Consider the following 14,361-nt stretch of genomic DNA (forward strand, 5'->3'; position numbering starts at 1 on the left):
TTTTAATGGTAATTAGACAGTTTACAATGGTTAAGTATGACCTTAAATACTTTCTGGAAATCTGATCACTTAATGAGTAACATTTAAGTTACTTAAGGAGTAACATTAAGGTAAAACCAGTAATTATCACTTCTTTTTTTTTTTTTTAATATTTAAGAGGGATACGGAGCCATGTGAGGTAAAATATAGGAGTTTATACACCACCATGCAAACTTAGCAAGCTGTACATGAGGCTGTGGGTTCTAGACCAGTGGCAGCACCAGCTTTGAGAGTGACCCTAGGATGCCTTTAATCATCACAGCTCTCTTCTGAAAATGGAGAGGAAAGGAATGTAGTTACTGAGGTCATGGGAGATGTCATGTCTGCCTTCAGTTGCCATGCCTAAGAAGGTCTGGCTGATTTGATAAACTTATTACCAAACATAAACAACCATGACAGAAAGGCTGACATAATATATGTAGGTTTCTATGAATGTAGAAGCACACATCACAGCAAGGATGGACAGTAGTGGACAGCAAGATGGCTCAGTGGGTAAAGGCACCTGGTTTGAGGCCTGATGACCTGAGTCTAATCCCTGGAACCTACAATGTTGAATAAAAGAATTGGCAAACTGTCTTCTGATCAGCATACATACTCAGACTTTTGTGTGTGCCCATGCATGCATACATGTATGATGCATAAGTTAATTAATTAATTAATTAATAATTTTGAAAGGAATGGATATTAAGAATCTGCAGGAGCAGATCCTTTTTCATAATGACAGCCCAAAATTCTGAAAGACTAAACACAAGCAGAAAGGTGTTACGTTTTTCTCCTAAAATATGTTTGACAAAACCTTAATTCCTTAGTCAGAAGCACAGGCTAGCTAGAGGAAAGAAGAGGTGTTGTTTCTTCTGTATGTATGCACCTCTAATCCCTAACAAATACTCTAACCTTCTTGGCCTCCCTTTTGATGGCCTAGCCTCCTCTTCTGGTTCCTCTGTCCCTGTTGGCTTGCTGTTGGCAGGGCGAGGCTGGAAATAATGTGGTCTTTCTAGTGAGATCTGTTCCCCTACCCCCACCACACAAGAGGAAGCCAAGATGTGAACACGGCCACTCATAATGATTTCACTAGGCTTAATGAAATTTTCATCACAACCTGCTGCTCATTTTAATGCCCTTGGAAAAACAATGGACAAAGATCTGGAGGAGAGAAAAAGATCCGTTCTGTTATCTGTCTGTGCACTTAGCATTTAGCTCCATTCTCTCTCTGCCTCATGCTTTCCATGGCTTCTCTTTCCATAAAGCTACAAAAAGGGCTTGTCTGTAGCTTTCCCACCAACACATTTGACATTTTCCCCTTCAGATTGATTGTTGAAAATTTTTATCAGGTAATGAGAAAGCCTCAGCTCAAGTGTGTGTGCTCTACCCACCACCATGGTCCCTTGAACATGGATGGGAAGGCAGGTTCAAGTGGCCAGTCTCAGGCATGTCTAATACCTTTTGATTAGTGATGTCTTGAGGAGCAACAGAGCTTCTGGTTGCTTTGAAACCTACAGTCTCCTAAGATACTACAGTTCTGCATGCTTTTCTCCTTGAAATTTGTTATTTTTCTTTCTGAATAAGAGCATGGCTTTACTTAGATATAAATTACTTCTTTGTAAATTGTTTTGGTCACTAGATACTCATTCTTAAAAGCTGTGTGGAGGCTTATGCCTGTAATCCCAGCACTCAAGAGACAGAGCCAGGAGAATCATCAAGAATTTGAGGTAAGCCTAGGATGCATACTAAGTCCTAGGCAAACATAGACAGCAGTATGAGACCATGTCTCAAAACATCACATAAAATATTTTAAAATGCATATATATTGTTACCAGGCAAAAGTATTAGTAAGAGTAGGTCTATGATTTTAGATATTCAGAGAAGGCTCTGCATAACTTGCATGTGTGAGTGTAAAGGTTGTTCATACTCTGTCATTCAGAGATTCATTCTGAAACTCAAGATGAGAGATGAGGAAGTCTGTTTATATATGTACACCTGTATGTGTCTGTATGCACGTGTGTGTGTGTGTGTGTGTGTGTGTGAGTGTGGCACATGTGTGAGTATAACATACGCAGGTTTGTGTGTGTATGCACACAGAGTCCAAAAGAAGACACTATCAGACCAGACTATTGTACCATGTCCCAATTCCTTTGGGACACAAGCCAGGCTGGTGGCCACCAAGCCCCTGGAATCCTCTTTTTCCTCTCTACTACAGCACATACATGGGATTACAGGCATTGTGTCATGGAGTTGTGGCCATTCCTGACTTCCAGGTGGTAAGCTATCATGTGTGCACAAGAGCAAGTGCTCTACCCAACCGAGCCGCCTCTCTCACCCAAACTCAGACTTTTCAATTCTTGCCTTGTTCAGTATACATTCTCTCCAATCTTGTTCTATTTAAGAACATGTTCCTTATTATCTGAGCACGTGTGTGTTTTAAGAGGAAGAAGTTCTTTGAAGTCCATTACTGATGGAGATATACAAAGAAAGGCCCTCTGACCGTCATATGCAATGACTTTTCCTTGTGACAACCCTTTCTGCTATGGTCGTCATCTCTGCTGTTCTACCCCAGTAGCTGCTCCTGGGAATTGTTTCTCTTATAATTCCCAATTCTCTAGTGGATCTTTTATCAAGTACTTGTGGGTGCCATCTGCTCCTGTCTTTCCATTGAGATGTATTCACTGGGTTTAGATTAGTCCTGCCATCTACTTCCAAGCTAAGAGTTTATATATAACCCAATACAGCAGAGCAATGACATCATACACAAAATCTCCTTTACTAGTATAATCTAAGAGAACCCCAAAATCTCGTAATACAATATACAAAGCAAATTTACACCCCTTATTCCTTATTCTTGAATTCACAATATATCCAACACTGTGATTTTAAATTAACACGTGGTGAAAAACACTCTACAACTCCTTCTATGAAGTTAGCATCAAAATTAGAGAAGTACATTATTCAAAAGAAAGATATGAAGTAGTTGACCTCATGGTCCTCTATGTAAACATCCTCAACAAAGTCTGAGCAAGTCAAATCCCAAAATAGATCAAAAGACCTTTAAAGGGTGGCCCAGTGGGATTTATCACGTTTGCTAGGTGGGTCAACGTCTGAAAATCTCCTTGAGAATTTAAAGACTAGTGATTGTGTGTGTATTATATTAGTAGGTAATAAAGATCAGTGATTGTGTGTATTATATTAATAGGTAAAAGTCTAACTTCATAGAAAACCATATCAAAGAAGAAAACAGGTCCTGATGGCATTACCCAGGAAAGCCTACAGCAAATATCCTATGCCATGGTGGGTCAAGAAGCCTGGCTCTCACAATCAAGAACACAGCAATGGTATCATATCTTCTCTTCCTACTAGATCAATATCAATATCCTACTAGAAGTCTTGACATGTAAGAAGAAAGAAAAGTAATAAAACATGTATTGAGGGATGAAATAAATGAAGCTATCAGTTTGTGAATGAAATGTTTGTCCATGTAGATAATCTCATCAAGTTAACAGAAACGGCTACAACTGAATCCGAAGCCATAGGTTCCTAGGTCAGTACATGGAATTACTACATATTACTAGCCAACAGGTAAAATTTGAAATTAATAATTAATTAATAATAGTATGATTCCTGCTTATATTTTCATTTTACATAAATGAACAAGCATAGATATCATGGAATACTTCTAAGTTATGTATGTGGAAACGGTAAGAGCCAAGATTTTAATAGCTAAGAAAGACTTTATTTGTTTCTTTATGGATGAGAACAGTCATGGTTTCTTTATAATATGATCTACAGGCACAGCACATTTTCAGTCAAATCAACAATATTCTTTGGATATATACAAATTGACTTTAGAGTTTGTGGAGAAAGACCATAGACTCAAACTGACCCATAAAATCCTAAAGAAAAGCAAGCTGGAAAAACGGTAAAACCCAAAACAAGATTTCTTGTTAAACAAAGCTATACTCATGAAGACAGCAATGATATCAGGGCAAGGGAAGTATAATGATTTGACAGAACAGCTCTCAGAGGGCACAAAAAAATGAACACTAATTAAGTCAGTCACCTTCTCAAAGGAGCAAAAGAATTCAGCAGACAAAAGTGTCTTTCAGACAATATCTAGACATGCTATGGTGATGGAGCAATTAAAGGATCCAGACACAGAATCTTTTAGAGAATAACTCAAAACAGTTCCCAGATCTAAAGTATACAATGCAAATTTATAAAATTGTAGGAGATAATGCAAGAAAAATATCCCAGACTCTCCAAGACTACTCGGACAGATCAGAAGTAAAACCCATGAACTTAGTGACAACTGGAAAGCCATTAAAGTTATTTTTTTCTGCAAAAGAAAACACAGAGGATGAAAATACCAACCACAGACGGGAAGAACGTTTGTCAAATACATTTCTGATTCAATACTGGTATCCAAAATATATAAAAAAATCTCTCAAAATTCATCTGTATCAAAATGACGCAGAAAACATATAAAAGCACTAAACGGATGCTTCCCCAAAGACACAGAGATGTGAAATAAATGCATTAGGAGATCTGGACATGGAGAACCATCAGGGAACTGCAAGGTAGACCAACAGCCCAACAGCGAGATTGTCATGCATAGCCATTCGAATGCACAAAATCACCAACTACAGCAGAGACAAAGGCTGAGAGGGGTGTGGAACAGCAGGAACCTCCCTTCAGTGATGGCAGGAGGGGAAATTTTATGAACACTTTTCAGACAGTTTGGCAGTTCTTTATAAAGTAAAACAATATCATCTCAAACCCTCAGCCATGATATTCCTAGGGACTTGAAAACATATTGGCTATCACACATTGTAAGTCAGACACATCTTGTAATTAAAGTACAGCTCCTCTCACTTCCATGGTTTGCTCACTTGGAACTCACAGCTGAAGAAGAGGGAGCTTGCTCTTCTCCCTGGGTGGCTTCAGCATCCCAGACTCAGCCAGGGTTAAATTGGAATGGTTAACATCTGGATCTAACCCTGGACAGACTTACAAGTTTTTTCTTTTTAGTTTGTTTTATTTTGGGGATGATCTTTTACACATATATATGTATATTAAGTTCAGGCTGCTACCAATAACTAAAAAAGAGAGCTTTAAAGTTAGAAGCCCAAATGAAAGGATTCTAAGAGTAAATGGAGGCTACGTGGGGTCACAGCTAAGTTACTACAATAATATTTTTATAGACTGTGCAAGAAATGGGCCTAAGATCAAGGATAGGATATGAATATATTGACATACAAAAGTTAGAAAATGTAACACAGTTCCCTAAGATGTACACTACAGGCTGCATGCAGATCTGTGACAAGTAGGTGGGTCTTCTAGGAAATGCTGTGACATTCTGTTCTTGAGTCTGTAAGTTTCACTCAACTGTCACTTACTCATGTACAAAAATAAGGCTCACGTTGCAAAGTGAATCTATGATTTTAAAAGAACCTTAGGATCTGTGAGATAGAGATGAAGAAAGAAAAAGAAAGAAAGAAAGAAAGAAAGAAAGAAAGAAAGAAAGAAAGAAAGGGAAGAAAGAAAGAAAGAAAGAAAGAAAGAAGAAAGGGAAGAAGAAAAAAAGAAAGAAAGAAAGAAAGGGAAGAAAGAAAGAAAGAAAGAAAGAAAGAAAGAAAGAAAGAAAGAAAAGAAAGGGAAGAAAGAAAAAAGAAAGAAAGAAAGAAAGAAAGAAAGAAAGAAAGAAAGAAAGAAAGAGAAGAAAGAGGGAGAGGTAGAAAAAAGAGATAGAGAAAGAGAAAGAAAAAAGAGAGAAAACAGAGCTAGAGAGCAAGACAGAAAGAGAGACAGACAGACAGACAGAGGACACACAAAAATGAAAGGAATTTTTATAGACACAAGGTCTCTAGTTTGTTCTATTTAAGAATCTATACCAAACATCAGAAGTGGAAGCCAAATCAAACCACGTAACCCAGGAAGGACATGGCCGTCTTCCTTTCCCAGTCTTTACCTTCCGGCTCATTCTTGATCATCTCTTCCATCTTCCTCTGCTTCAAGGTGTCCACCACATCTGCTAAGCTGCCCTTGCGCCTTTCTGGAGTTCCCAGGGCTGCGCTTGACACGGACTCACCGCTCTGTCGCCCACCTTCTTCCGCCTTCTGGGGTGAGGTAGATGAGTTGTAGGGAGCTAACGAAGACATAACTTTATTGCCATCGACTTCCTGGAAGAGAAAGCAAAGACAGGGTGGGTGGTTTAAAATTCAGTAGGATTTCTTTGGGGAGAAGGAACTTTGTAGCTTATTCTGTAGACATACAGGAATGTGACATGTCACTCTGTAAGAGCGGGGAGCAAAAAAAAAAAAAAAAAAAATCTTGAAAAAGAAAAAAAAACTTGGCTTCACTTTGCAAGTCAGCTCAAGAGTGAGTCACTGATTGCTCTACAGGCAAAAACAAAATACAAGGCCCCTTGCCATAACGTGAGGCAGCAAGTTTTAAACGTAGCATTTAGAAGGCAGCACAGTGTGGTCCTACTGTCCTGGCTGTTGTTTAAAGATCTTGTGTATTTGTAGGACTGTAAGGTGGAGCTGTCAACTGTGTTCAGCTGCCTCATGACATTGGGATGTTTAAAGAAATCACACGTACATGTACCTAGTCTTTATCTTCAGTAGCTCTAGCGTCTCCATGGGCCTCCCAATTGAAACTATGACTCTCTTGGTTCCCCACTCACTCCCAAGCTTTAGAAAAGCCACATCACACAGGAGACCTGGACACTGGGCAGGAACGTTGTGAGACTGCCTCTGCTTCTACGGAAGCTTTCCTGACTGAGTGACCACTTGAGGCCTGGTTTCTGGCCTCCCCCTGCATTTCACTGTAGTATCAAGTGCTCTATTAACCAGTCCCCTGAATTTTGCTTCTTTGTAACCCTCTGCCCCTGAGCGGCTCTATTCTTCATTCTAAAACTTTGTATCTTTGTATTCTCTTATCTTTTCTCTCCCAGATTTCAACCACGAACTTGTGACATTTATAACATGCAGGGTCTATTTGGTGTCAAAGATATTTCAGGAATTTTAAAGAAACATGAATCCAGCATGTTTATCATGTTTCTTCCTTAAAGGTCTGCCGGGGGTCATCACTTATACCCATAGTCCTGTAAGTTCCACCAAGCAGAGCACTGTTAAGAGCAAAACTTCATCACTGGAGCTTTGGGAGTCTCTCTCTCTCTCTCTCTCTCTCTCTCTCTCTCTCTCTCTCTCTCTCTCTCCCTCTCTCCCTCCCCCTTCCCCTCCCCCTCTCTCTCCCTCTCTCCCTCCCCCCTCCCCCCTCCCCCTCCCCCTCCCCCTCCCCCTCCCCCTCCCCCTCCCCCTCTCCTTCTCCGGTCATGCTTTTTATTTGTATGGCACAGAAGATCCTCATTAAAACACAGTCAAGTGTGAGCAAATGGAGTCTCTAAGATTGCACACCATGCTTGTTGATCCCTTTGTCGTTTGTGTAAGAAATGATTTTAGGCCCCAGAAACACGACAAATGACATTGATAACTTTTTAAAATTAGGGCCAATATTGGCTAGCTTAAATATACTAAATTACTTGACGAAAATCTTGTCATCTCAATCCTTGAAAATCGTTATCAACATAGTCATTGTGTCTTTTGCTATGATTTTGAGTTAACATATATTCAGTGGGTACGGGACATTAACTGAGGGAGAAATATCAGTTTGTTGTTTGGTCTGAAGCATGAGGAGAAAACAAGAGAAGAAAATGAAGAGGAAGGAGCAAGAGGAGAAGGAGAAGGAAAAAGAAGGAGAAGAAGAGGGGGAGAATGGGGAGGAGGGGAGGAAGGGAAAGGAGGAGGAGGGGAGGGTTTAGGAAGAAGAAGGGGAGGATGAGGAGGAAGGGAGGATGAGGAGGAGGAGGGGAGGGGGAGGATGAGGAGGAGGGGAGGGGGAGGAGGAGGAGGGGAGGAGGGGGAGAAGGGAGAGAAGGAGGAGGAGGGGAGGAGGGGGAGGAAGGGGAGGAGGAAGAAGAGGAGGAGGAGGGAGGAAACCTACAAAACCTACAAAATTACAACTTCTACATCCCAAATAGTTTAATCCCAAGTAACTTCCCTCTCTCGCTATCACTATGAAATATGCCTCCAATATGTCAGCTGAGTATGCACACAACTTAGTATCTAATGTTACTGGATTTTAGATACAGCCTGTGTTACGCAGCAATTACATGCCCTTAGAGAGAAATTGTGTGCCCACTTCTGATGTTATTTATTTAAAACTAAACATAAACATAAACATAAGAACACACTGTCCCCTTTTGGTCAGAGGACTGAAAACTTCATTCTGTAAACTCCTTAGAATGGTCTCATGAACGGCCCACAGTACACATCATCTACAACACAGAATGTAGCAAGAAGTAGCTGCATTCACTGCACACCAAAGGCTTTTCATCTCATGTTCCTCCCTGGGTGAAAGGAAACACCTCTCAACTGAGGGTCCACACTGGGTACATGTGTCTGCACCCTGTTTAACATGGGGTGCTCTAGAAGAAAGAATGGGCAGCTGACTGAAGACTACACACCTTTTTATGGCAGATCATCCCAAGAGAGGATGGCACCCACATCTGCATGCTATCAGATATAGAAGATCAGAAGGTCCTCCCAAAGGGAGGACCCCATTTTACCTACCTCCCATTCAGACACCTTACACACCAGGAGATATTTTTTAAAGGTTTAACTTCTATCTTAGGTATTCTAAATTCAGTTGCCATGGCAGAACAAACTTAAAGGAAATTTATTAAGCATTATTACTACTTGACACAGCACTGGATCTTATTGCTACTTCACCTGTCCGGTGACATTTTAGCCCCTGGCACCACTAATCCCTTTAATGGGTAGCTAACAGCTGTTGCAGCCTGGGACTTCATTGTTCATTTGCATGGTGAATACCTTGTTGGGGAGAGCTGGCTCAGACTCCAGTCAAGGGAGTCTTAGTGTTTCCAGTTTCTTCCTGAGATTGTTTTCTCCATACCTGAAACATGGTTACATTTATCTTCACTTTTGGTGTCAGAGGAAACCCAGATACTCAACTTACAGAAGCACAAAAGGGCCAGAAAAGCCATATGCATCTAGTCCACTCCCTAAACCTGCGGGCAGGCTTCAAGCTTGTACAGGTAAATGCACACAACTGTGAGATGTGACTAACAGCAGAGCGACCGGCTCTCGGAATACGTTAGGAGGTCTCTCCCTTTGCTGTCCTCCAGCACAATTCTCTGGATGTTTTCCATTTGTCACCTCCACAAGCAAGAGAATAAGACATGGTGTGCTTGACATAGTCCCTCCCACTGAAATACCCTTGTGAGTATAGCTTCTGTTCCACTCTTTCTAAAAACAGCATTTCACTCTAAATACTTGGAAGAAAATACTAGTTCTTAATATTTAAATGTTAATTTGGATAATGAGCAAGAATTATTTTATTTGAAAAAAAAAACTTAACTACTATAATTCAACCAGATCCAAACAGGACCTCATCCTTGGTTCTTGATCTTACAAGAAGCACTATAGCACTTAAGGTTTGGTTCTGTGCATGGATATTGAATTCATACATGGTAGCGTAGCAAAACATTATATTTATAACTCATTTATTAGACTACATAATGATAATTAGACAGCTCATGTCAACCATTTTTAAAGAGTCTTATAGGCCTAAATTTAATTTCGATAGTAGGATGAAGTATGGTTTCAGTTAATAGAGAAACTAGGGGACTCTGACTGGGGGAAATGACTGAGGTCATAAGAACCAGGACAGACAAGAAAACCCATGTGGCTTCAGAACCTCAAATTTAACCTTAACAATAGCACACTATTTTTTCCTTAAAAAAAAAAAAAAATAACTGCTTATATCTATTATATGTGAGCAGGAAAGACTGTCTTCTTCCCAATCATTGTGAAAACGAAATTCTCCTAATATATTCACCTTCTGTAAGTAAGAGAAAAATGCTTTCAACGTAAAGTTCCTATTTGTAAATTCTGTCTATCCTTCTATCCAATAAAATGAATAATGACCTTTGGCATTTAAACAATGACATAAACTCAGATGAATTCTCCCCTAACTACCTGTTCAGAGTAGACATAATGTATAGTCTGTGGTGGTTAAGCTGTTGACAAATAATACCTGGTCCTCTGTTTTCAGCAAACTGAAACTTCAAAGACAGAAAAAGCAATAGGGAAGACCTGAATGATGACGGATGAGTCTCACCAAGAGCAGTCTCTCAACTGTGCGCAGCAGCGGGGAGTGATGACAGACAGATGTACAGAGGAGACGCTCTCCTTACAGGGGAGAGCTGGCAATGGGCGTGGCCATAAAACTCACCAACTAATCCAGAAATGAAACTTGGAAAAGTATCTTAACGCCTACTATGTGTGTTCACCCCTTAAATGCTGTTTAAAAGAGGTCACTCCCATCACCCCCCCATTACCTTGCAATAGATTGTCCCCCTTTATCATTTATCTTATCAGATTGATCCTTTCAGGGGCAGCAATGATCGCTGTATAGACCTACTTTTAAATCTCTATGACACCTTCTTGGTTGAGTTTTCAGTGTTTGTTCATGAACATTCTACTGTGCTTGCTTACTTTTTGGCTACGGACCCTGGGGAGAGCATTTAAGATACTCTCCTGAACACAGTCCCTGTGTGCATATACACACGACCCTGGAAACACACAGCCCATTTCCCCACTACCTCAGAGAGTAGATTTCCCATTGTTATTATTCTAGCTATGAACCTACTCCTGAAGCCACCCACAAACTCCCATTAACAATGGGTTCCTGGGTGGGAAGCCCTGACCTACTGCATTGTCCCATCATGTAGACAAATGATGCTAGGCAATCAATCACTGTAAAAAACAATAATAAATGGCCTGGGCATGGTGGTGAATGCCTTTAATTTATGCATTTTAGAGGCACAGGTGGCTAGATTTGTATGATTTGAAAGGGCATTCCTGTCTACATAATAAGTTTAGGTCAACCATGTCCATACAGAGAGATACTTTCCATCTGTCTCTCCATATATGTCTCACCCATCTATTCATCTATCAACTATCAATCGTTTATTTTCTATCATTTATCTTATCATCTATCTAACATCTCTCTAAAGACAAAGAAATGCTGAAATACATACAGAGTCTGTGACTTTGTCACACGATACTTAGAAAACTCTCTATTTTGATTCCTCTGATAACTCTGGAAGAACACTGCCCTGGTTAATCTTCATTGTCAGTTTGAAAGGATTTAGAATAATCATAGAAACACACCTCTGGGTACGTCTGCGAGCATTTAACTAAGTAGTGAATCGGCTAAGCAGGGGAGACTAACTCAGGACAAGGGCAGCACTATTAATGGGGTGGAGACTTAAAATGAATAAAAGAAGAAAGAAAACTACACCTCAACCTCTCGCTCTCTCCTCTCTCTCTCTCTCCTTCTCTCTCCCCCCCTTTCTCTTTCCTGTCTTGTGATAGAATGAGACCCGCTGCCTCATGTTACCACCACCATGAAAGACTGTATGTAGTCCCTTGAGTGGGGACACAAAGAAATCCTCCTCTCTCTCGTTCTCTCTTGTCAGGTACTTAGTAACATTTCTTAAAAATGGCTTCTTCCCTGCATTTCACACACTCAACCTTTGCTTGCATTTGTGGTCACCATAAACAATGGTGAGTGCTGTTTGATTGTTTTTCCCAAATTGAAAAACAGACTTTTGTAGGCTGCAGACCAAGAGGCTAGGGAGGCTACACAGTTGCGTCCTCCTCTGAATTTCTTCTCTTGCCCTGAGCTGAAAAGTCAGCTTAGGCTAACATTTCTTGACTGACCAGACAGCTATGCTTTTGTCTTTGTTGCCAAATTGCATCCCAAGGGCAGCAATCAACAATAATGGACAACAGTGAACTTGCTGGTGGTGATTTGTGTAAGTGAACTTCTTCTCATGTGCATGTCCTTGAACTACAAGTGCAGGCATACCTGTGAATGTTTGATAGGGTTCTGCCTGCCTGCCCCAGCATTCCTAACTCATAAACCCTAGTGGGGGAGCCCAAACATGAGATTCAAGGAACCGATGTCCACTCTACTCTAAGAACTACCAGTGGAAAATAATTGAGAGTCAACACAATAGTGTTGGGGACAAGTAGCTACATTGGGGAAGAAACATGTGACATGACATAAATGATGTAAGAAGTGAGAGAAAAGGCAGAATGGTCCATGGTCAAATTGATGGAGGATGGGAGAGGCAAGGGCACAAGGGACCAGCACATGTCAGTTGCTTTGACATTTGTCTGAATGTTCACATGTACACTGAGTGCTGATGTGGGTACAAGGATCCAAACTCAAATCCTTGTACATGTACAGCAAGTGCTCTCCCTGTGCCCTTTCCTCAGCCCCATGTCTATGAGTGTCACAGTCACAGAATGGACAAGAGAAGCTGGGATGATTTGGTTTTGTCAATAATGCGTTTTGAAATGTGACAAAAATTTACCTTAATTTATTAATATTTATCATGTGAAGACTAGTATGATGTCAATATCCTCTTTACAAAATATCTAAATCCTTGCAACTGAAACTGAGACTTAAAATAAATTTTCTCAGTCAGTAGGCTAGCTCAGCTGGTAAAGGACCTAGGCACCAAACCTGAGGACCTGAGTTCAAACCCCAAGTTCTACATAGTGGAAGGAAGGGACTGATGCCCACAGTTGTCTTCTACCTACATAGCCCTTATACCTCCCACACAAAATAAATAAATATGTGTCATAAAATATTGTTTATAAACAATGAATATTTGTGTGATTAAGAAGAGAGGTTGCCACTGGGAAAGGCAGTTGAGAAAACATCTTGGTTTCTTTGCAGATGCTGTAGAAGGCTGCCAAATGGCCTTCCTTCTCCTAAAAATCATATTTTCTGGAATCTCAGAGAATGTGATGTTTGGGCAGGGCATGTATGTTTTCATGTGCCCCCCAAGCCTCTTAATAAGCAAAAGTGGCACTTAGGGAATTGCTAATACATTAACTAATAGAACCAAGAAAACTAAGAACACCCTGTGCTCTCACAGGTTCATTATCTCCCTGCTGAAGATCTGTGCCTGTGTTCTCAAGATCAAACATCTCTTAGGTACACCCAAGACCTCTGAGATCCTCCCCTTCAGGGCTCGGAGTCTAACCATATGCTGCTGTTGCTACACCAAACAGACGTGACTGCATATCCATTTCCTTCCATTGAACGTTTACCCACTCAAGGAAGTTGTTATTTATAACAACGCAGTACTGAAAGCCTAGAAAAATTCCCGTTTTTGTAAGGAAGCTCTAGAGCAGTTTTACTACAGCTCTTAACTTAAAAAACCGTTCATGTCTGTACGTCTGAAGGAAGAAATGAAGTTGGAGAATTCACCATACTTTGGCCTGGGTGCCCATGTTTATAGTTGTACAGGTGTAATGAAGACGAGGGACATTAACTATTTTTATTCCACGTAGACACTTACTGATTAATGCCAACCAGCTGGACATTGGATAGCCTTGTTTATAATTAGGAACAATGTTTAATGTTAAATAAAACATATTGTGGGCCCTTCTCACGTGCAGTAAACCATTACGACATCAAAACAGTTTAAGTCGGTGGTTAAACAGACTGAACCAGGGGTCACTGTTCGGGCTCCTTTTAAAAAAATATTTTATGTGTGTGAGTGTTTGCGTAAATGAATGCCTGTATATACCACATGTGCCTAGCGTCCTGGAAAACCCAAGGAGAAGTTGGGATCCCTGGAACTGGAGCCACAGGTGTTTGTGAGCTGCCATGTGGGTGCTAGGAACTAAACCCAGTTCCTCTGCAAGAGGAGCAAATGCTGTTAACTGCTGAGGCTCAGCTCCATGCCCTTAGGCTCCTCTCTGAACAAGTCACTTGGGCAACTGCACAGGCATCTTCAGACTCAGTTCCCTTGTCTGTGATGCTGATCTTCATTGTCAGCCTTACTGGATTTAGGATTAACCAGGAGACTAGGGAAACACACACCTGGGGGTTGGCATTTAACGTGTGTATGTGCGCGTGCGCATGTGTGCGTGTGTGTGTGTGTGTGTGTGTGTGTGTGTGTGTGTGTGTAGAGAGAGAGGTTGTACTAGAAGATACAATCTGAATATGTGTGCCAACATCCCATAAGCTTGGGTCCCACACAGCTTAGAGAGACAGAAGAAGAAAGTGAGAAGACATCCACCTGTCACACGGGTCTGAAACCTTCAGTCAGAATAAATAATTTCTCCCTCAAGTTGTGGACTTTTTTTTTTCATTTTTTTTTGTCACAACAAGAGGGAAAACTCAAACATTATTCAAAAGGGGATTAAAAGAAATAGTTAA

General features: G+C 40.7%; 1 protein-coding gene across 11 annotated transcripts in view; it reads right to left on the reverse strand.

Moving 5' to 3' along the window:
• The window catches only part of Sox5 (SRY-box transcription factor 5), a 943,910-nt gene that overhangs the window by 275,128 nt on the left and 654,421 nt on the right, over positions 1-14,361 (reverse strand). For all 11 annotated transcript variants that reach the window (XM_076940816.1, XM_076940819.1, XM_076940814.1 and 8 more), the window contains one exon: positions 5,999-6,209. In XM_076940816.1, the coding sequence (XP_076796931.1) occupies positions 5,999-6,209 (211 nt within the window). The remainder of the gene's footprint in view (positions 1-5,998; positions 6,210-14,361) is intronic.

This window comes from Arvicanthis niloticus, chromosome 9 (assembly GCF_011762505.2).
Source record: "Arvicanthis niloticus isolate mArvNil1 chromosome 9, mArvNil1.pat.X, whole genome shotgun sequence".
NCBI classification, from domain to species: Eukaryota; Metazoa; Chordata; class Mammalia; order Rodentia; family Muridae; genus Arvicanthis; species Arvicanthis niloticus.